Raw genomic sequence first — 22,358 nt, forward strand, 5'->3', positions numbered from 1 at the left:
AGGTGCACACGGTGAGGTGTGATGCGAGGGAGAAACTACTTGATCCTCCGCAATTGCGTGTTGAAGGATGGCCCTATATTGCGCTCGCCCATGTGAAGTTGCCCTTAGGGGAAATTCACATTTCACATTTTCCACTGAAATTCCGCACTAAATGGTGCAGATCAGCCTTGGACTTCAGCCCTTCAAATGAAGTGGTGGAAGCTGTGTCACATTTCCATCACTTGGTGTATATTTGACACTGCAAATTTGCAGCTGCGAGAAATCTGCAGCAAATCTGCAATGTTTGAACATGCCCTCAGGCCGGTCTCTCACATGCGATTAGAAAAAGCTGCTGGAAATCACACTTTACCGCAATTTTGAGCTGCAATTTTGAACGCATGTAACAGCATTTAACAGCTCTTTTAAACGCACCGCATCATTTCCACCAAAATCTGCAGCAAATCGACTACATGTGAACACACACCAAGGATGAACAAGAATGAACTTGTCCTCTTCGCCTCATCACAAGAACCTACAAAGTCCGGACCAGTTCTCCTCTATCCTGTATTTCTTAACCTTAGCTCTTCCACTGACCGCCTCCTGTCTACAGTGCCAATCGCCTCTCCTCACACCCTTGAATACTAATTTTTTTTCTCAGGTCTCCCTTCTGTTTTGTAAATTATCTTCCTCATTCGATTCTACATTCGCGAGTGTTCAAAATCTGTAAACGCTCTCTGGAGACCAGAGATTGGAGCTGCAGGAAGTTCATCTGCATATTCCCTGTGCATTCTGGGAAGAGCAAAGAATTCTGTCTGGGAGGATTTAGTGAATCCTGCACTGAGCAGGGGGTTGGACCCGATGACCCTAGAGATCCCTTCCAACTAGAGACGAGCGAGCATGCTCGTTTAAGGCTGCTGCTCGATCGAGTAGCAGTCTTATCGAGTAACTCTGTACTCGCCCGAGCAACATGTGGGGGGGCGGCGGGGGGAAGAGAGAGAGAGATATATCTCTCACTCCCATCCCAAATGCTACTTGGGCGAGTACACAGTTACTCGATAAGACTGCTACTCGATCGAGCAGCAGCCTTAAACGAGCATGCTCGCTCATCTCTACTTCCAACTCTACCATTCTATGATTCTAAGACTTCTTGCAACAACCATATAACCTGAAGAGTCTTCCCAAGTGGTATTCCAACACCTCCCCCAGTTGGCATGTATAGAGTTGCTGCTTCCTGAGCCTAACTGCTTGTATTGAATCCCTGTAGACTAAAAGCTGGTGTGGCCAGCTGTTCTGTCGCAGATCTAGCTGAAAATACCAGAAGACAAAGTACTGCATGTAGTGCTTTTTCTTCTGTCCAAAAGCTGAGCAGTTGGGTGGAAAGCGGGCAGACCCCATTATAGTCAATGGTGCTGTTCGGTTCCGTCCAGAGACTGAACCGGGGATTCCCTTTTCCTGCTCCCTGAGCAGAGCAGGAAAGGGAGATTCCCCACTGCAGATGTGAGACCACCCTTACCTAATGTATGTTACTCACACTGTTTCACTTATCTGTTCTGCACTGTCTTTTTTGTAATTGTTACAATGTGTTATCCAAGTATTTTTAAGTTGGTACCGCTATATGAATAAATTCAAGGGCCACTCCTGAGAGAGTGTGTGTGTGTGTGTGTGTGTGTGTGTGTGTGTGTGTGTGTGTGTGTATAATTTTTTTTTTTTTTCATTCATGACTTAATTGTCCCCACGGTATATAAAAGTTGGTTAGTATTTGCTATCTGAAGCTCCTGGCCTCTTTTTCCTCATATGGTCATGTGATCTCAGTTCTGTCCTCCTGACATGATCTTCCCCTTGTAATTGGGTCGTGCAACTAAATTATAGTAGCCTATACTGAATGGCCACTTTATTAGTCTCCCGTCTGGTAGCGCGTTGGAGTTTCTTTGGTGTGCAAAACCACAGTAATTCGTCGTGGCATAGATTCCACTAGGTGTTGAAAATGTCCTGCAGGAATATTGATCCCTGCAGGTAACCTAGTAACATAGTATGTTAGGCTGAATGAAGACCATGTCCATCCAGTTCAGTCTGTTTCAACTCCCCCCCCCCCCCCCCCCCCAAAAAAAATGGCAAAAAATGCAACGAGGCAGAAGCCAATTAGCTCGTTTGGGGGAAAGATTACTTCCCGACTCCATAATGGCAGTCAGAATAATCCCTGGATCAATGTTTGATAGTTCCTACCTGACTCCAAGATCCAGATCAAAAACCCACTGGTCACCTAATGTCTATATCCTATCATAGCGCTCTACAAAGACATCTAGTCCCCTCTTAATCTCCTCTATGGATTTTGCCATCACCACGTCCTCGGCAGAGAGTTCCGTAGTCTCACTGCTCTCACAGTAAAGAACCCTTTTCTGTGTTGGTGATGAAACCTGCTTTCTTCTAGACATAGAGGATGCCCCTCTTGTTACCGTCGCAGTCCTGGGTATAAACAGATCATAGGAGAGATCCTTGTATTGTCTTCTAATGTATTTATATATAGTTATTTGGTCGCCCCTTAGTCGTCTTTTTTCCAGGGTAAATAATCCCAATTTTGATGCCTCTCTGGGTATTCCAGTCCCGTCATTCCATGTATTAATTTAGTTGCTCTTTGAACCCCCTCCAGCACTGTAACATCTTTCCTGAGCACCGGTGACCAGAACTGTACACAGTATTCCATGTGAGGCCTGACAAGTGCCTTATATAGTGGGAGGATAATGTTCTCGTCCCTCGCCCCTATGCTTCTTTTAGTGCACCCCAAGACTTTATTTGCTTTTGCAGCGGCTGACTGGCATTGGTTGCGCCAGTTAAATCTACAGTCCACTAGTACCCCCAGGTCTTTTTGCGTATCACTTTTCCCTAGCAGTACCCCATTTAGTGTATATTGGTAACATCCGTTTCTCCTGCCCATGTGCATAACCTTACATTTATCCACATTGAACTTCATTTGCCATTTTTCTGCCCAAGCCCCCAGCTTATCTCGGTCCGTTTGTAGCCGCACATTGTCCTCCGTTGTATTGATTATCTTGTATAATTTTGTATCATCTGCAAATATTGATATTTTACTGTGCAGCCCCTCTATCAGGTCGTTGATAAATATATTGAACAGAAAGGGGCCTACCACTGAGCCTTGAGGCACCCCGCTAGTAACGGTGGCCCAATCAGATCATGGACAGTTCTTGACCCAGATACACACATTTTCGCCCCGACCGAGCTGTCTTATTTTATATATTAACCTATTAAGCGGCACGGTGTCAAATGCTTTAGAGAAGTCCAGATATACGAGATCAATAGACTCTCCCAGGTCAAGCCTAGAACTTACTTCATCGTAGAATCTGATCAGATTGGTCTGACCTTATCGTCCCCTCATGAACCCATGCTGATGAGGAGTTATACTGTTTTCCTTGAGGTATTCCAGGATGGCATCTCTCAGAAACTACTCAAATATTTTCCCAATTATTAAAGTGAGACTTACCGGCCTGTAGTTACCAGACTCTCTTTTAGACCCCTTTATGTATATTGGAACCACATTGGCAATACGCCAATCCAGTGGTACAATCACAGTCTCAATAGTGTCCATAAATATAAGAAATAGTGGTCTGTCTATCATGTCACTTAGTTTCCTTAGAACCCTTGGGTGTATTCCATCTAGGCGATTTATCAATTTTAATCCTCTTTAAACGTCTCTGCACTTCCTCCTGCATTAGGCATGCAATATGTATCGGGGGGGGTTGTTTTATTCGAGAGGTTCTCGCGGTTGCTGCTGATTAGATGGAGGTACTGACATGCTGTGAACCCTTGACAGGAAGGGGTCATCGATTCATGCTGCTTACATCAAATTTTATACTTCCCATCAGCACGGTGCAACAGACATCTGGATTCATTTCACTAGGCGATGGGTTCCCGCTGCTCAGTGATCCAACTTTTGCCCATTTGCCCATCGGAGTCTTGCCTTTCTGTTTCTCTTAGGCAGCAATGGTTCTGGAACTGGTTGTCTGCTGTTACGTTCAGTGCTACAGAGCAAGGAGAGCATTCTGACACACTTGATGGAGCGACAGGGTTGTATCTGTCTGCCTGGCACCGTCTGTTCATTAGAAGGATTCTTGATATGCAATTTGACACCTTTCATCATCAAGTTGTTTATAGCCACCCAATCCCATCTTGCTGGATGTTTTTCCTTGATCGCACCATTCTCAGTCGACTCTCAAAATTGTTGCACAAACTCCCGGCCCTGGACAGTCTAGTACTGATGACCAGCCTCCTTCAAAGTCCCGCAGATCACTCAATTCCGCCTTTCTGATGTAGATTCACATTGAAATTGACCCCCATTGAAAACTTGTTCACTTGATTTTATGCCGCCCTCCTGGGTCACATATCTGATTTCTATACAGGGGAGCTCCGATCGTTAAAAGGTGGGTGTCTGTAATAGAGTGGCCATTCAGTGTATACTGGTCATGGAGCGATCATGTGGTCACAGTTATTGAGGTTTCCCAGAGATGCATAATACATGGTAACGGGGGACCAGATATAGAAGTAAATTTTTTTCAATGTTTTGTATTTTTTTGTTAGTTCATGGATACAAAGTAACCAAGAAGAGGCAGAGAAGAAGCTGAGCAGTAGTATTCCACTGAGGGAAGAACTGCAGCGCTTGAAAACAGAGCTGTCTGATGAGCTGCAACTTTCTAATGTCCAGTAAGTTTCCATATAAAGATGGATGAGCATTAGAGATGAGCGAACGTACTCGTTATCATCTTTATTAATCTAGCACCAACATATTCCATGACATTTTACACATTAGAGGGTACATATACCGATAAAAATAAAAAATAAAAAAGGTTTACTTACAGTATTAAACTAATAAGCAGTTTCACAGGAGCTTACAATCTACGCATATTTCTTTGCATAGGCAATTATGAAGAATTGCGATCCATGCTCAGTAGAGATGAGCGAACGTACTCGTTAATGGCGATTTCGCAATCGAGCATCGCTATTTTCGAGTACCTGACTACTCGGGTGAAAAGATTCTGGGGGCGCTGGGGGTGAGCAGGGGGTTGCAGATGGGAGTGGGGGGGGGGGAGAGAGAGAGCACCCCCCTGTTCCCCACTGCTACCCCCTGCTCCACCACGCCGCCCCCCGAATCTTTTCACCTGAGTAATCAGGTACTCGAAAATAGCGATGCTCGATTGCGAAATCGCCATTAACTAGTACGTTCGCTCATCTCTACTGAGCATGGATCGCAATTCTTCATAATTGCCTATGCAAAGAAATATGCGTAGATTGTAAGCTCCTGTGAAACTGCTTATTAGTTTAATACTGTAAGTAAACCTTTTTTATTTTTTATTTTTATCGGTATATGTACCCTCTAATGTGTAAAATGTCATGGAATATGTTGGTGCTAGATTAATAAAGATGATTATAAGCGGAGGCCGGGAGGCACTTCTTATCAAGCTTAGCGATTCCTCATTCATTCCAAAATGATATTCTTTACCCACTTTATAAGCACCTAATGTAAATTTACGTCGGGCAGTCGTGAAGTGTGTATGGAGTGGGCTCAGGGCCGAATCCGCTCCATAGTCTGCAATGATCAGCTGATTTTGATAGTTAGCAGCCGCCGAGTTAGCTCTGATCGCAGCAGTGAACTCCTTAGATGCCCCAGTCAAAGCTGACCATGCATCTAAGCGGGAAGAGGGACGCCCTGCAACGTGATCGGGGGGGCTGGTGGGTCTACATTGCAGCCTAGAGCCTACTTAAGGCCCCCAGGGCTGCCATCCATAGATGCCTATCAAGTCTTGCCTATGGCAGGGCTTGGTAGGCAACCTCAAAAAGGACTGCAAAATGCAATACTGAAGTATTGCAGTATATAGTACAAGCAATCAAATTGTCATAAGTTCAAGTCCCTATGGGGACTAAATGAAAGTGTAAAATTAAAAAAAATTAAATTAAGTTGAAAAAAAAAAAACACCATTTCCCTCAGAAAATTTATTTAAAACTCTATAAATTTGGTATTCGTGTAATCGTACGAACGCACAGGACAAAGCTCGTGTCAAAGCTACTGCACTATAAAAGCTGTAAAAACTAACCCTCACAGAAAAATGGCACAATTGCATTTTTTTAAACTTCTTCCTACTTAAACATTTTTTTAAAGTTTATCCATAAGTCGGGGTCCAAGAAAACAAAAATTGGAAAATGAAAAATCTCGGTTCCTGAGGGGGTTAAGTAAGCTTTAGAATAGCTGAAAAAAACATGCAAGTGAAGATTAGGTTTCAATAAAGGGGTATACCGGAGACTAAAATTTCTTAGAAATCTGATAGATTGGTGGGGGTCCGACGTCTGGGACCCCCACCGATCCCAAGAGTGGGGGACCTGTATCTTCCCCCCTGTTTCTCAAAGCAGAGTTGTTTCTGCCTATCGCTGTACCGTCACCGTGAAAAGACCTCCACCAATCTATCGCCCACTGGATGGGTACAAGCTTAGAAATGTTTTTGTATCCAGACTATTCCTTTTAAGGGTTAAATGACGTTAGAACAGTGATCCTAAATATATTGATGTGTCTGGTGTGTCATATAGCATTAATACATTGATTCTAACTAAGAGAGGCAGATGTGATATTAACTACATGACTATAAGGGCTGGTCAGTATGATACTGGATGCAGGTCACTGATTTTGATGACCGCTTAGCAACGTATCTCATTTCCCGAAACCTCTTTTCTTGGCCGTTGATGCTCTTTAAACCATACAATCGCTCCAGCCAGTGTAATGTTTCCACCTATCAAACTGTTGCTTAACAGGGTTCGTCAGGACTTCCGAGATGGGAGGTACAGACTCGAGCGCTGTGAGGTTATTTGGACTGTTCGGACGGCTGCCATGTTTTTATACTCCTGCACAACCTCTATAGCTGTGCCAGACAAGGGAGTAGTTTATTGGAGATGTAAAGGTGTAAGTGGCACCCAGACCCTTGTGCCTGAAGAGACTCAGAGAAGACACCAGTATTATATATGGTACATGATAGGTGGGGAACCTTGTTTCAGCTTTTGCATTGGGGTCCAGGAGCTTTAGGTTTTGCCTTTGCTTATTCTTTGCATTTAAAAGGGAAGTGATTTTTAAACTTCATAGGACACTATGGCCGACTTCTTGCGTTGGAACTTACAGATTTGTATTCTTTGATGTTAACATAATGTTTTATACATTTAGAAGAGAGATAAGTGTAAGACTGGTGGGATACTTTGTGTTCCAGAGCGGACGTTTCTCCAGGTAATTTTCTGATGGCACATTCTCTTCAAGTAGTTGAGGATTATCGTTCGATAAATTAAAAGACCAACGACTGAACTGCAGTTTTTTATCTACATGTCCTGTTGCTTATATAGCACCAACATATCCGATAGTACTCTGCAGACAATGCTTTCATTCATAGTATACTTTACTGTATTCCTGTAATAAATATGGACCTACACGCTAGGGTCAATTATATGGGGGGACAAAAGTAACCTTCTTTTCTCTCAATAACCAGATGGCAGAGAAGCTGGGGTATCGCCCATCGCTGTAGCCAACTACACAGTTTACGTCGTCTTATTAAGCATAGTTCCGAGTCTCTAAAGATGGCAAAAGGTAAATACCCTCACTAATCTGCCTACTGGTAAGATCTGTATTTCTGTTCTTACACACAGAACAATTCTACGAACTCTTCTTTAAGGCCCATTTAGACCCAACGATTCTCGCTCAAAAATCGCTCAAAGCCATCTTTTGAGTGAAAATAGTTGGGTCTAACTGCACGGACGTCGTGCAGTTTTCGTTAACAAGTCCTTCATCATTCTTTCAACAAGCTGAAAGAGAACAATGAGCCTCATCAGGACCGCACACGGAGTTCTCAGCGGGATACCGCTGATGGTATTGTTTCAGCTGGTATCCTGCTCGGAGAACACAGCCGGAGTATGAAGATGACAGCATTCTAGCTGTGTTCTGCATACCCTGCTTGGAGCGCTCAGCTGTAGATCAGCTGTGCACTCCGTGAACACAGCAGGAATATGCGGAAGACAGCGCTGCAGCTGTGTTCTGTATACCCTGCTCGGAGCGCTCAGCTGTATACCAGCTGAGTGCTCCGAGAAGACAACAGCTATATGCAGAAGATAGAAGTCCCACTCGTCTTCTGCATACAGTGTGAGCCTTCATTTACACTCTCTTATGCAAAGTGTACGCTCAAAACTGTCACTCAAACTGCCGTTTGATCGATCATCTTGCCGTGTAAATGCACACAACGATTATCACTCAATGCCTTTTGAGCGAGGATCGTTGTGTCTAAATGGGCATTTAGACTCCAACATACAGCATTATAATTAAAGTTCTTTTAAACTGTTTCCGCAATTCAGACAGTTATGGCATATCCATAGATGTCAGATAGGAAGATGTGATATATCATGTGACCTAAATATCATGTAGTAATTACAAATGGTGGATGCAAAAAATTGTCATATAGGTCAAAACTGTCAGTGGCAGTTTGTGACAGGTTATGATTGTGGTGGTAGGTAAAGATAAAGTCCGCTGGTGCAAGCACAGAGTCATGACTGACTCCTAGGGTGACGTCACATTGTGACATTTCCTGGCAGACTGTTTTTGCGGGGTGGTTTGCCATTGCCTTCCCCAGTCATCTCTTTACACCTCTCTCCCCCCCCTTCCCTATTCCACCAAGCTGGGTACTCCTATTACCGACCTTGAAACAATGGAAGGCTGAGTCAACCTTGAGCCGGCTACCTGAACCACGCGGGGATTGAACCTTCAGGTCGTGAGCGAGAGCGTAGGACTGCATTTTTTTTTTTTTTGCTGCCTTAACACTCTGCTCCATTTTATTCAACTTTAAAGCAATTTTTTTTTTTTTTGGCGACAAACTTCTGTACCGAGGCCGGGCGTATGTTATCTGGATTATATTTTCGTCTGTCCAAGATAGCTGATGCAACATTCAGAATACCTAATCCCCACAGTATATTGGTAATGTTAGACCGTAATTCTATTTACCTTCTCTGATTGGGCATAGCTAATCATGTGATCAGTGCAGTGAGCGTTGCACATTGGCATTAGGTAGTTAAAAGGTGGCAGGCATCTAGGATGGCTGAGGACTGGTCCCGAAAACCAACAGATTGGAGGGGTGGCAATAAAGAACTGTAGGTAATATATCCCCTGCCCCTTCTACCCTGGGACAGAATTTTGGCCCCCAAACCAGAGGGTCACTTTATTTATTTATTTATTTATTTATTTATTTATTTAGCGCCATTAGGGGAATAAAAGCTGCAATCCTTTTGATTTATGCAATGCTTTTGAATACATAGTTTCACACTGACCGGCAATAGCACTTTGGAATACTGACAGGTAAACTATTAGGCCGTCTCTCTAGTGGACCTGGGGGCCTCGGTCAGATCACCAGCTACGATCAGTTGATGCAGGGATTCCCTTCTCTCTGTCAAACTCCTTAGGCCTCATGTCCACGGGCACACACGGATTCAAAGTGTGGAATCCCCCAACAGATTTCACCCGTGCCCGCAGCCATGGACATTTTAGGACATTTTCTTACCTGTCCAGCTGCGGTGCGGGTCTTCTCCGTCCCAGATGGATCTTTTTTCTTCTGCACGGTGGATGTGCCCGCCGCACTGGCAGACATGCGCAGTGCAATTTTATTTTGTTTTTCAAACTTCCTGCTTTCTTGCGGATCCACAGCACGTCCACATTGTTAGCTGCTGGTGTGCCGTGGATCGGACAGCCTCTATTGATTCTTTATAGAAGAATTATGTGGCCTTCTGACAAGCGGGGCCAGCTGCATATATTTACATTTGTGCCCTTGAGGACTCCATTGCCGTTTTTTATTTTCGGCTAGACCCCCCCCCCCCCCCCAGTTGCCTGAAAGACTCCCATTACGTTCAGAGCCCAACACTAGTCGACATTCAATAGAGCAGTCTCCACCACCCATTGTCAATGGCCTCATGGTCCTCCTCACAAGGAGCAAAGCCCTGTTAAAGGCTGATGTAGTCCTTCTAATCCTGGGCTGCCTGGGCTTTGGTTTTTCTCCTAATTCAGAAGTCTGTACTATTATGTGTCGTCTCTAGCTGCTGTCTATGATATTTTTCTACCTAGGACACACCGTTATCTTCACGGACCGAACGGGCATGAGTGCGGCTGGACATGTGATGTTGGGGACAATGGATGTTCACCACCAGTGGACCAAGGTAATATTTTTAATTAGTGTGCCATCTTTTATGTGATTCACAAAGTAATTCCTGTAGTAAGACTCTGGTTTCCTATTTACCTTCACAGGAAGATGGATTTTTAGTAGTCAACTAGAACATATGTGGCTTTCAAGATTTTACTATTGCTGAATCTGTTAGAAAAAGGGATCTATTGATTACATTAGGTTTCTTTGTTCATATTTTTTACCTTGTTGATGTTTTTGATTTTCCATGTCATTATGTATACAAAAAGTCTAATATCTTGCAGTTTTCACTGTGACAATTGAGATTAATAATAGGCTTAAGGCCCTTTTACACACAACAATTATCACTCAAAGGATGGCTTTTGAGCAATAATCGTTGTGTGTAAATGTGCGCTTATCATGCAGTTTTTGCCCATCGCTGACTTCAGGTCCACATGAAATCTTCGTCCCTCAGGACAATTAAGATAAGACGGACCGCACGATGTGTTCTCCGCGGGCAGCGCTGATAACAGCTGATAACATTCTTTAACAGCTGCTGTCCCGCTGGAGAATGATGGCAATGTATTTAGAGAGCAGACCACTCGCCGTTCTCTAAATACATGCAACAAACTACTTAAGGACTGATTAGCCTATTAGTGCCCATGCAAAATGATCGCTCAAAACTGTCAGCTCATGACAAATTTTGAGAGATGATTTGTGTGTAAATGCACCTTAATACTTGTTTTTCTGTTGAGATCCTTTTCAATAGTCCTCTCATTCATCATAGGCAGGAATAAAATTAAAACTAACACTTCTATTTAGATAATACAAGATCCACCATTCACAATAGGTGAGGGTCACGGCTCACCTCCTCCCCCTCTCTGCACAGTAGCCAAAGCAATGAACTAGAAAGCACTCACCCTTAGAAGGTAGCAGGACATTTTTTTTTATAGTGTTCTTATTTCATACATGCAGCTTTGCAGACTTTTAGGATAACTTGCTCCAGAATTGATGAAGAATTTACTAAATATTACTAATTTTGATGAAAAATGTTCTAGTCTTTACTAGAGATGAGTGAGCACACTCGTTTGATGCTCGCATGGTGCTTGGTCTAGTAATCAGTTACTCGACAAGACCGATGCTCGATCAAGCATCAGCCTTAACCGAGTGTGCTCGCTCATCGTCTTTACTAAACTAGACCTGTCCTGAAAGCTTACAGCCCATTCTTAAGTAGATCATGTTAAAAATGACTAGTTAGAACTACTTGATGGGTTCTGACACCACATTTCCACTTTACTAACCTGTCTGGAAAAATGATTGCTTCGTCCAAACCTTTTGCTCAGTGATGCCGCAGATCCCTTCTAGATCCGGGTACATGGCAACCATGATCTAAGCCGTGACCGACTACCTTATCTGCCTCTGTGTGTTCTGTAGTCCTGAATAATCAGTTTAACCCCTTCTCTCCCCATAACGTAAGGGTACGTCACGGGAGCAGGGTACTTCCTGCAAAATGATGTACCCTTACGTCATAGGGATAGCGCAAGATCATAGCAGATCTCGCGCTATCCTGGAGCGCGAGCCGGCTGTCACTAGTAGCTGGCATCCCGCTGCGACAGTGGGGGGCATCGGAGATGCGGCCACCCACTGTTAACCTTTTCCCTGCCGTGATCTAAGTAGATCACGGCAGGGAAAGGGTTCACAGAGGCAGCGCACTCCCTCTGTGACTTCAGCCGGCTCTCGCGATATAATCGCGAGAGCCCGGCTGGTTGCTATGGCAGCAGGACGCCAGATACTGGCTTCCTGTATTGCCATTGCATAAGATCGCTATAATAAGTGATAAAGCATGGCAGGAGAGAAGTCTGCCATGCCTTATCGTAGCGATCTTCAGTCCTGCAGTGTAAGTACCTTAGAGGGACACAGATGGTGTAAAAAGAAGAGAAAAATAAAGTACAAAAAAATAAAAATGTAAAAAAAAGTTTTAAAACCCTTTTTTTTTTTTTTTAAATGCCTTTTCTCATATTAACATAACAAATCCCACATATTTTGTGTCGATGGGGTCGTAATGACGCGTACAATAAATTGAACACGCCTTTTATCCTGCATGACAAAAAGCGTTAAAACGCTAAAAAACTGACGCAAAATGCTAATTTTTAGCATTTTGCCTCCCAAAAAACGCAATAAAAGTGATCAAAAAAATGTATGTACCTCAAAATGGTACCAATAAAAACTACAGCTCGTCTCTCAAAAAATAAGCCCCCATAGAGCTCCGTCCATGGAAAAATAAAAGTTACAGGATTTTGAGTGCAGCGATTTAGAAAAAAATAATTTCCAAAAAAAGGGTTTTTATTGTCGAAAAACCTTAAAAAAAAATATAAGAATTTTGGTATCATTGTAACCTTGCCGACCTGCAGAAAAAAATGTAGTGTGTCATTTATGCTGCATAATTAACACTTTAAAAAAAAAAAAATCTATGGCAGAATTGATGCGTTTTCTCTCCCTCTGATCATAAAAAAAATTATATAATATAGTCTATGTACCCAAAAATGGTACCAATAACAACTACAGTTCGCCACGCAAAAAACAAGCCCTTATACGGCCGCGTCGACGGAAAAATAAAAGTTATGACTTTTGAAAAATGGAGATGAAAAAATACCAAAAATCGTTTGGTCCTCAACGCCAAAATAGGCCATGTCCTTAAGGGGTTAATGACTTGACTTCCTGTGCGGGATGAAAGGAAAACTGCTCCAAATGGCCGTAGTGAAGTTGAGTCTCCGGGGAGCGGGTGCTCATGTGGCATGGCTCGCTGCATCCAATCTACATAATTGTCTTCTCTTGGGGAATTATCGGCCTGGTTAGATTTACACATCGCCGGTCCAAAGCTCAGCCGCCTTTAGGATCTATACAGACAAATGCCAAGTGCTGCTATGTGATCTGTGTGTCTGATGGTAGCATTTCATATACAATACTACTAGTGTCTAATCATTGCAAATCAGTCTTGGTTTATCGGATTGGAAGAGAGGTTTTTGCAGCAGAACGTAAACTGCGCCCACACACCAGTGATAATGGGGAGGAGGCAGGATTGTGCTCGCGGGTCTAGTGTTTTCTATATCCCAACCTTATAATCACCCTGCTATAAACCGAAGTCGGCACGTTATTCAGTACCACGACACAACTAGGATAACCTGCATGAAACTGGCAGATGTTACTAAGTAATTACCTGACATCATTGGCACACCAAGGATACTGTATTATATGTGACATGTTGCTTGTTCCTCTGGTCTTCTATGGTGCATTTTTGGATTAGTAACAGACAAATAATCCGTGATTTTGTGGTCAATCAATAAAAATGGGGACGTTTGAATTAGTTGCTGAAGAAGTAACTTGAAAGTGACAACAAATGTAACAGAGTAACATAGTGTGTAAAGCCGAAAATAGACATATGTCCATCCAGTTCAGCCTATTACCCCCCCCCCCAATGATGATCCAGAGGAAGGCAAAAAAAAAACCAAATGATGTAGAAGCCAATTTTTTCCCCATTTTAAAGGAAAAAATTCTGGCAATCGGCGTAATCCCGTTACTAATAATCATTAATAACCCTTCTGAAGTTATTAATGATTATAACATATAATACTGCATCGCTCAAGAAAGGCGTCCAGGCCCCTCTTCTACTCTGTGGAATGTGTTTGCCGTCACTTTCTAACAATTCACCGGCTGCAGATTGGTAGGTTATATTTCAGCTCCCTCTGTCCATAACATACTGATTTTGCATGTTTCTACTGCATTTTATTTTTAAATATGTGAACCCGGCTGTAGTCTCTTCAATCTGATAATTATAGTTTTACTACCACTAAAGTAACATTTTGGATGTTTGCTGTAACAAAGATCGATTAGGCAGTAGAAATCTAAAAACAGCTCAAATATTTAAAGGCTGCGGCACTTTTGGTAGGAGAAAAAAAGGTTTTCTACTAGAGATGAGCGAACGTACTCGGTAAGGGCGATTTCGCAATCGAGCACCGCGATTTTCGAGTACTTCACTACTCGGGTGAAAAGTACTCGGGTGCGCCGGGGGGCGGGGAGAGGCGTGGCGGCGTGGGGGGTAGCAGCGGGGAACAGGGGGGAGCCCTCTCTCTCTCCCTCTACCCCCACTCCCCGCTGCAACCCCCCGCGCCGCCACGGCGACCCCCGAATTTTTTCGCCCGAGTACGGAAGTACTCGAAAATCGCAGTATTCGGGCGAAAAAGGGGCGTGGCCGAGTACGTTCGCTCATCTCTTTTTTCTACATGTGTTTTTGTTACTTTGAGTGAAAACGTTGCACTAAGTTTTCGGCTGCAATCTTCATTCATTCCTTCATTTTCAGAACACTTGGTTTTGCATCCTTTTAATTGGCCTGTGTGGCCATGTCCCTTCTAGTAATACACTAAAGACTCATTTACACGGGCCGATGATCGCACAAACTACAGTTTCAGTGACAGTTTATGCAAAATGATCGTGCAAAGCTATTAAGTAGCTACTCGGCTACCTAAGAGCAATTAAGTGTGCAAATGAAGCCTTTAGCTAAAAGCAGTTAATAGCCCAAGGGCTCTTATCTGCATTCAGATCCTTTCTTCATGATGGCAACAATGCTATCAGCACTCCCTGTGGAGAACAGCTGATAAGGCCGAATGATAGTTTTTAGTTTGGCCTGCACTTAATCATCACGATCGGCGCACATTTAGATGCAACAATTATCGCTACACAGTGACAGGCAGACTAAAATATAACTTTTATTCAAGACTAACATAAAATAATGACTTGGGCTAAGAACAAGACAAACATAAAGACAGAGAATATTACAGTTAGGTGGGTGTATGGAGTTATTAGAATCACCCCACCTAGGCTATGATAAAGACGAGACTGAAGAGTCGCTGGTGATGCATCAGATAGTCCGTAATTTAATGAGTAGAATTACGGGTATCAGATATAAGTCTAAGAACACTTTGGTACTGGAGCAAAATTGCTCAAAAAACGTATGGAGATCGCACTGGTTTAGTCGTCACTTGCGATTAATCAATCCAATGGTCACTAAAGTGGGGCCCCAGTACCTATAAACTAAAAGAAGAGGGTCATGCATCCGTGTAGCGACCGTCTGTAACAAAGTGGTCACATTCGGATAGGTTGATGATCACAGGATTTGATAGTTACTTAGCCAATAATATGATTTGAGGAAACCATAAAAGTACCTCAAGTATTTGGCTCAGAGTAGTATCAGTCCATATCATTTGGAAAGAACGGTAAGCTCTCTTTAGTATAAGTATAGCTCAATATGCAACTCATATAACTCGAGAGAGAAGAATGGATGACCTCTCTTTATGTGAAAGGGTGATTACTGCTCAAGAATAATTACTGCTCGTAGAAATATGACTACTTGCTCAGGAATAATTACTGCTCAACGCGTTTCCCTACTAGGATTGTTGGTAGTTCATCAGGAGCAATTGTATGAGTTATGCCATACGATATGACAGGTTCATTGAGTTGAAAACTCAAGAGAAAAAGAGAGAAAGTGCCACAATCGTGTTTTGAGACACAAAGGGTTAAATACTTTCTGTCAAATTTTGAGAGTGCCACAATCTTGTTTTGGGACACAAAGAGTTAAGAGAAAGTGCCACAATCGTGTTTTGAGACACGAAGGGTTAAATACTTTGTCAGATTTTAAGAAAGTTCCACAGTCGTGATTTGGGACATAGAGGGTTATATAATCTCTGTCAGATTTTTGTTGGTGTGGTCATGCAGGCTAGTTAGTTGATGTGCAGTATATTTCTCTATAAATCAGTATATCTCCTGCACATCTTCTAACCTCAAAGAATTGAAATGGGATCAGAACTAGAAAGTAGGGGATTATTCAAGACCCATACTTAGTTCATCATCCAATAATCTTTGAACAAGGTCGCTAAATAGCGAAATAATAGCGGTCTGCAACTTGTTCATATAATAAGCTCTATAGATATATAGTAGCCTGGGACTAGTCCATCAAAAAAAAGAGGGTTCCAGGCTACATAGAGCTTTTTTCAGATCCCTTTCATTCTATCAAGGTCTCTAGGCAGCGCATAGTAGCATAAGCAGAGCGGTATCTTTGCTGCCTAGATATGGGACCTGCATCCAACACACACACATTCAGGTAAAATAACAAAAGTGGTAGAGCCTGGAGCTCTGATGGTGAGCTCAGGCATTATGTCTGTGAGCCCAGAGTGCTGCTACTGATATACCAAGAAGCCCTCCCCTAAAGGGGGTTGGTGTGGAGAATCAGCCAATCAGATGTTATAGTGGGAGGGGTTAGGACGACTCCACAGATCTAAGGGAAAACAGGGAGAAGAAGTCCGTTTATAATCTGCTGTTTGGCTCAAACTGGGTGTATTAGTGAGGACAGATGTTGCAGCAGCCTCCCTCATAGTCTGATCGCCCGTATGTACACATGGATCTTTAAATTTTACTTTAGAAAGATCGCTACCGGTGATCCGCTACTGCGCACGCGCGCGCAGCGCTGTGACGTCATCACGTCAGTCATGTGATGTGGCACGTCCAGACGTTCTGTTGTGTCACATGATCGGCTTCATTCAAAGAAATAGCTTATTAGAAGCAATGTAGATTGCCATGGCAATGGCGGTCATGTGATCTGCACTGCCCAGAAGACACATGAGTGAGACTGGGATGTATATAGTGCAGATTAATTAGATGCTACAGCATAGAATATACAGAATGCGTTTAGTGAGGATTTATTGGTTGTTAGTTATAAGACACAGAAAGAAGTTTATTTAAATATATATATATATATATATATATGTACTGTGTGTCGGTAATGGTTATTTTAAGGCTACGTAATGTAGAAAGAGTCATGCATATACTGCATAAATCTGATAATTAGATGGTTTAAAGAACAACTGATGAACGTAGCGTCTTAGAAAAATAGATCTAGTGAAAAGTCACCTCCCTCCCGATGAAAGGCAAATTACTTGGCTTGGTTCCAGCAAGCCCCAAGGTAGCTTTCCATGCCAGGGCTGCCTCGCTTGCCCTTTTATTCTGCGTGGTAATACTTTTAAGTCATCATCTACTAATACAGTTTACTCATGCAGAGACTTCATTAACTGTCGAACACAAAACATAGTCTATCTTGCCACATGTTCTTGCCCCATGAACTATGTGGGCAAGACAATTCGACAATTTCGTCGCAGAATTCTCGATCACCTAGGGAACATCAGACGCCATGAGTCGACCCCCCCTCCCCCCCTAGCAGACCATATGTGGAAATTCCACAATGGTGACACAAAACAACTGAAATTTCAAGGGATTGAAATTATCAAGACTCATGGGCGTCGCGGTGACACGGACAAAAAACTCCTATGCAAAGAGGCAGCATGGATTTTTCGACTGAATACAGTTAATCCTAGTGGCTTAAATGAGAATCTGTGTTTCAACTGCTTTTTGTAATCCCTCTATCGTTAATCTTTCTTCTCTTTGATTATACAGCCGGCATCGATCAGTCATTGGCTCTATTATGAGAATACCAATATTTTGATTTCATCATGCATTTAGAGTGCTGTTTTACAAAGGAATTCAAAAATCAGCCCAATTTACGTTATGTGATTCTTCCTTGTCATAGCGCTAAGTGAGCAATATCTAAGACGCTACGTTCATCAGTTGTTCTTTAAACCATCTAATTATCAGATTTATGCAGTATATGCATGACTCTTTCTACATTACGTAGCCTTAAAATAACCATTACCGACACACAGTACTTATATATATATATATATATATATATATATATATATATATATATATATATTTAAATAAACTTCTTTCTGTGTCTTATAACTAACAACCAATAAATCCTCACTAAACGCATTCTGTATATTCTATGCTGTAGCATCTAATTAATCTGCACTATATACATCCCAGTCTCACTCATGTGTCTTCTGGGCAGTGCAGATCACATGACCGCTATTGCCATGGCAATCTACATTGCTTCTAATAAGCTATTTCTTTGAATGAAGCCGATCATGTGACACAACAGAACGTCAGGACGTGCCACATCACATGACTGACGTGATGACGTCACAGCGCTGCGCGCGCGTGCGCAGTAGCGGATCGCCGGTAGCGATCTTTCTAAAGTAAAATTTAAAGATCCATGTGTACATACGGGCGATCAGACTATGAGGGAGGCTGCTGCAACATCTGTCCTCACTAATACACCCAGTTTGAGCCAAACAGCAGATTATAAACGGACGACTTCTCCCTGTTTTCCCTTAGATCAGTGTAGTCGTCCTAACCCCTCCCACTATAACATCTGATTGGCTGATTCTCCACACCACCCCCCTTTAGGGGAGGGCTTCTTGGTATATCAGTAGCAGCACTCTGGGCTCACAGACATAATGCCTGAGCTCACCATCAGAGCTCCAGGCTCTACCACTTTTGTTATTTTATCTGAATGTGTGTGTGTTGGATGCAGGTCTCATATCTAGGCAGCAAAGACACCGCTCTGCTCATGCTACTATGCGCTGCCTAGAGACCTTGATAGAATGAAAGGGATCTGAAAAAAAGCTCTATGTAGCCTGGAACTCTATCTCTTTTTTGATGGACTAGTCCCAGGCTACTATATATCTATAGAGCTTATTATATGAACAAGTTGCAGACCACTATTATTTCGCTATTTAGCGACCTTGTTCAAAGATTATTGGATGATGAACTAAGTATGGGTCCTGATTAATCCCCTACTTTCTAGTTCTGATCCCATTTCAATTCTTTGAGGTTAGTTGATGTGCAGTATATTTCTCTATAAATCAGTATATCTGCTGCACATCTCCTAACTAGCCTGCATGACCACACCAACAAAAGTCTGACAGAGATTATATAACCCTCTATGTCTCAATACACGATTGTGGAACTTTCTTAAAATCTGACAAAGTATTTAACCCTTCGTGTCTCAAAACACGATTGTGGCACTTTCTCTCTCTCTTTTTCTCTTGAGTTTTCAACTCAATGAACCTGTCATATCGTATGGCATAACTCATACAATTGCTCCTGATGAACTACCAACAATCCTAGTAGGGAAACGCGTTGAGCAAGTAATCATATTTCTACGAGCAGTAATTATTCCTGAGCAGTAATCACCCTTTCACATAAAGAGAGGTCATCCATTCTTCTCTCGAGTTATATGAGTTGCATATTGAGCTATACTTATACTAAAGAGAGCTTACCGTTCTTTCCAAATGATATGGACTGATACTACTCTGAGCCAAATACTTGAGGTACTTTTATGGTTTCCTCAAATCATATTATTGGCTAAGTAACTATCAAATCCTGTGATCATCAACCTATCCGAATGTGACCACTTTGTTACAGACGGTCGCTACACTGATGCATGACACTCTTCTTTTAGTTTATAGGTACTGGGGCCCCACTTTAGTGACCATTGGATTGATTAATCGCAAGTGACGACTAAACCAGTGCGATCTCCATACGTTTTTTGAGCAATTTTGCTCCAGTACCAAAGTGTTCTTAGACTTATATCTGATACCCGTAATTCTACTCATTAAATTACGGACTATCTGATGCATCACTAGCGACTCGTCAGTCTCGTCTATATCATAGTCTAGGTGGGGTGATTCTAATAACTCCATACACCCACCTAACTGTAATATTCTCTGTCTTTATGTTTGTCTTGTTCTTAGCCCAAGTCATTATTTTATGTTAGTCTTGAATAAAAGTTATATTTTAGTCTGTCACTGTGAAGGGCTCCAATTTGATTTAGTCAGACAAAGCTCTGCCCCTGTGATTCAACAATTATCGCTAAAACAATCGCCATTTAGCGTTTTTAATTTATTTTTAAGCTTTTTTTAATGTTTTTTTAAGCGATCGCTCCGTGTAAATGGACCTTTAGACCCCATTTACGCTTAAAGATCGCTCAAAACTCCCTCAAACGATAGTTTAAGGGACTGTTTTGAGCGATAAACTTTGCATACTTTATAGTAGCTACTATAAAATATGCAGCTGGAGCGGGACGCTGCTGCGGCGGCCTCTAATAGAACAATACAGCTGTTTTGCATAAGCAAACAGCTGTATTCTTCTCTGCTCTGAATGCCAGTGTCCCTGCTGTGAATTCACAGCGAGAAACTAGCAGAGAGAATCTTATCAGCGCAACCGGCTGTGATAACAGCTAATCGCTCAATTCTAGCAAACTAGAATTCAGCGATCAACGACTCATGCACGAAAACTGCACGATGTCCCTGCATTTAGACAAAACGAGAATCACTCAAAAGATGGCTTAGAGCAATTTTTGAGCGACTCTCGTTTTGTCTAAATGGGGCATTATTGTAACAAAAAGCAATCTCTCCCCTGTTAAAAATCTGAATAAAAATTGATTAAAAAAAAAAGCAATCTCTCCCCAAAATGGAGTCGTCAGAACAGAATGAAACTTTCTCTGTATGATTGTAACGTTGATATGAGTAAGTGACCCCTTGTGGCTCTAGTACCCTGCTGGGCTGGCTGTAGCTTGGATGCAAGATGTTATCCGGACTGGCATGGAGGCTCTAGTACCCTGTTGGGGCCACCTCTAGCTTGGATACAAGATATGCGGCGGGCATGGAGGCATACAGATTCTGTATGGTACCCTGCAGCATAACAATTCACATTTGCTGTAACTGAGCCTCTAGATCGTGCAAACTCGTAGGCTGTTGAAGTTGGCATTCAAGATGGTCCAATACACATTCAATTTTGTTTAAATCTGGCGACCGGGCAGCCACGGAAATGTGGCAATGTTGTGGGGACTCCTGTGACCCCCCTTTTGTGTGCGGCTAAGCATTAGCCTGCTGGAAAATGCCTTTTGGAAGCCGCCATGAGAGCAACACATGTGGCTGCAGGATGTCCTGAACATATCGCTGAGCTGTCATTGTCCCTCGTAGCACTACTAGGGGTGACCGACTGTCGTATGCGATGGCCCCTTAGACCATCACACCAGCAGGGGGAAGTGTGCCGCTCCACAGCAAAGACAGGATTAAGGCGCTCACCACAAGGTCTCCAGACACAAACATGGTTGTTGTCAGTGCCCAAACTAATGCTGGATTAGTCGCTGAAGACAACCTGGTTCCACTCCGTAGCAGTCCAAACTTAGGCGATGATAGGTGTCAAAGGCAGAACACTTAATGGGCCCCATGAGACCAGATGTCCTTCAGCCAAGCGCCTGGAAATGGTTCTGACAGACACTGGGACCTGTAAATATGGTGCCACCTGTCTTTGAATGGCAGACAATGAAACACCTGGAGCTTCTTATGCTTCTCAGACTATTGGATGATCCTCTCTACTGGTAGTCTGTCAAGGTCTTCCTGATCCCATTCACCTTGTGTGCATGCCTTCAGGCATCCACTGGTCCCAACACCTACTAACAGTCTGGTCAGAACGGCCCGGTGGGGGACAATTCACGGATACGACCATCCAGCTTCTCACATCCCAATAATGCTCCCCTCTCAGACTGTGGTAACGAGGTGACCTCTCTTCCCAGCATCGTAGAGGCATCTAGTGGCCAACAAGCTCTACACAAGCGGAAGAAGAGGTCACTACACACAAGTAGCCTCCGAGAGCCTCTTATGAGCCAAGGGAGAACCACTTTTAGGGCCTCTGGTGATAAGACCGTTCATCTAATCACCACAACTCTCATCATTTAGAGATCCGCCTGAGATGGAACTGCAGGACGAGTTCTGCAGAAAAACGGCAACCTCTTCTAGGTGCTGGATTTTTTTATTCTAGTGTATAATCCAGATGTGAGGTCTGTGATGGGAATGCTACTGCTTTCACTAGCCCTCATGAACTAACACCGACCAACCATGAATCACACAATCTGCATTCATTCAGCATCTCTTTCTACCATGATCACTGTAATTCATCTACATGTTACACATTGAAATCACGTGCAAACCATCTACATACATGTCACCAGCACTTTTGCTTGAGTGCCCAAGATATGTCCACTACACCCAAGTAGTAGGACAAGGTTGTCTCTAGGAGAATAGGCTCATGGGATTCTGAAGGAGATGTATGGATTGGGGAGCGTTCACACAGCGTTATTGTACATGCTTTGTGACTACGCTCTGGGGTTCTGTGGCAGCCGCTGAAAACAGCGCTGCGATGGAATCTCCCAACGGAAACCAAAGGAGCCAT

The 22,358-nt window shown here is 43.0% G+C and overlaps 1 protein-coding gene across 1 annotated transcript in view; it reads left to right on the plus strand.

Moving 5' to 3' along the window:
* The window catches only part of TCAIM (T cell activation inhibitor, mitochondrial), a 48,606-nt gene that overhangs the window by 17,263 nt on the left and 8,985 nt on the right, over positions 1-22,358 (plus strand). The window contains exons 6-8 of the mRNA XM_066584874.1: positions 4,570-4,692; positions 7,509-7,606; positions 10,118-10,209. Coding sequence (XP_066440971.1) covers positions 4,570-4,692; positions 7,509-7,606; positions 10,118-10,209 — 313 coding nt within the window. The remainder of the gene's footprint in view (positions 1-4,569; positions 4,693-7,508; positions 7,607-10,117; positions 10,210-22,358) is intronic.

This window comes from Eleutherodactylus coqui, chromosome 12 (genome assembly GCF_035609145.1).
Source record: "Eleutherodactylus coqui strain aEleCoq1 chromosome 12, aEleCoq1.hap1, whole genome shotgun sequence".
Classification (NCBI taxonomy): domain Eukaryota; kingdom Metazoa; phylum Chordata; class Amphibia; order Anura; family Eleutherodactylidae; genus Eleutherodactylus; species Eleutherodactylus coqui.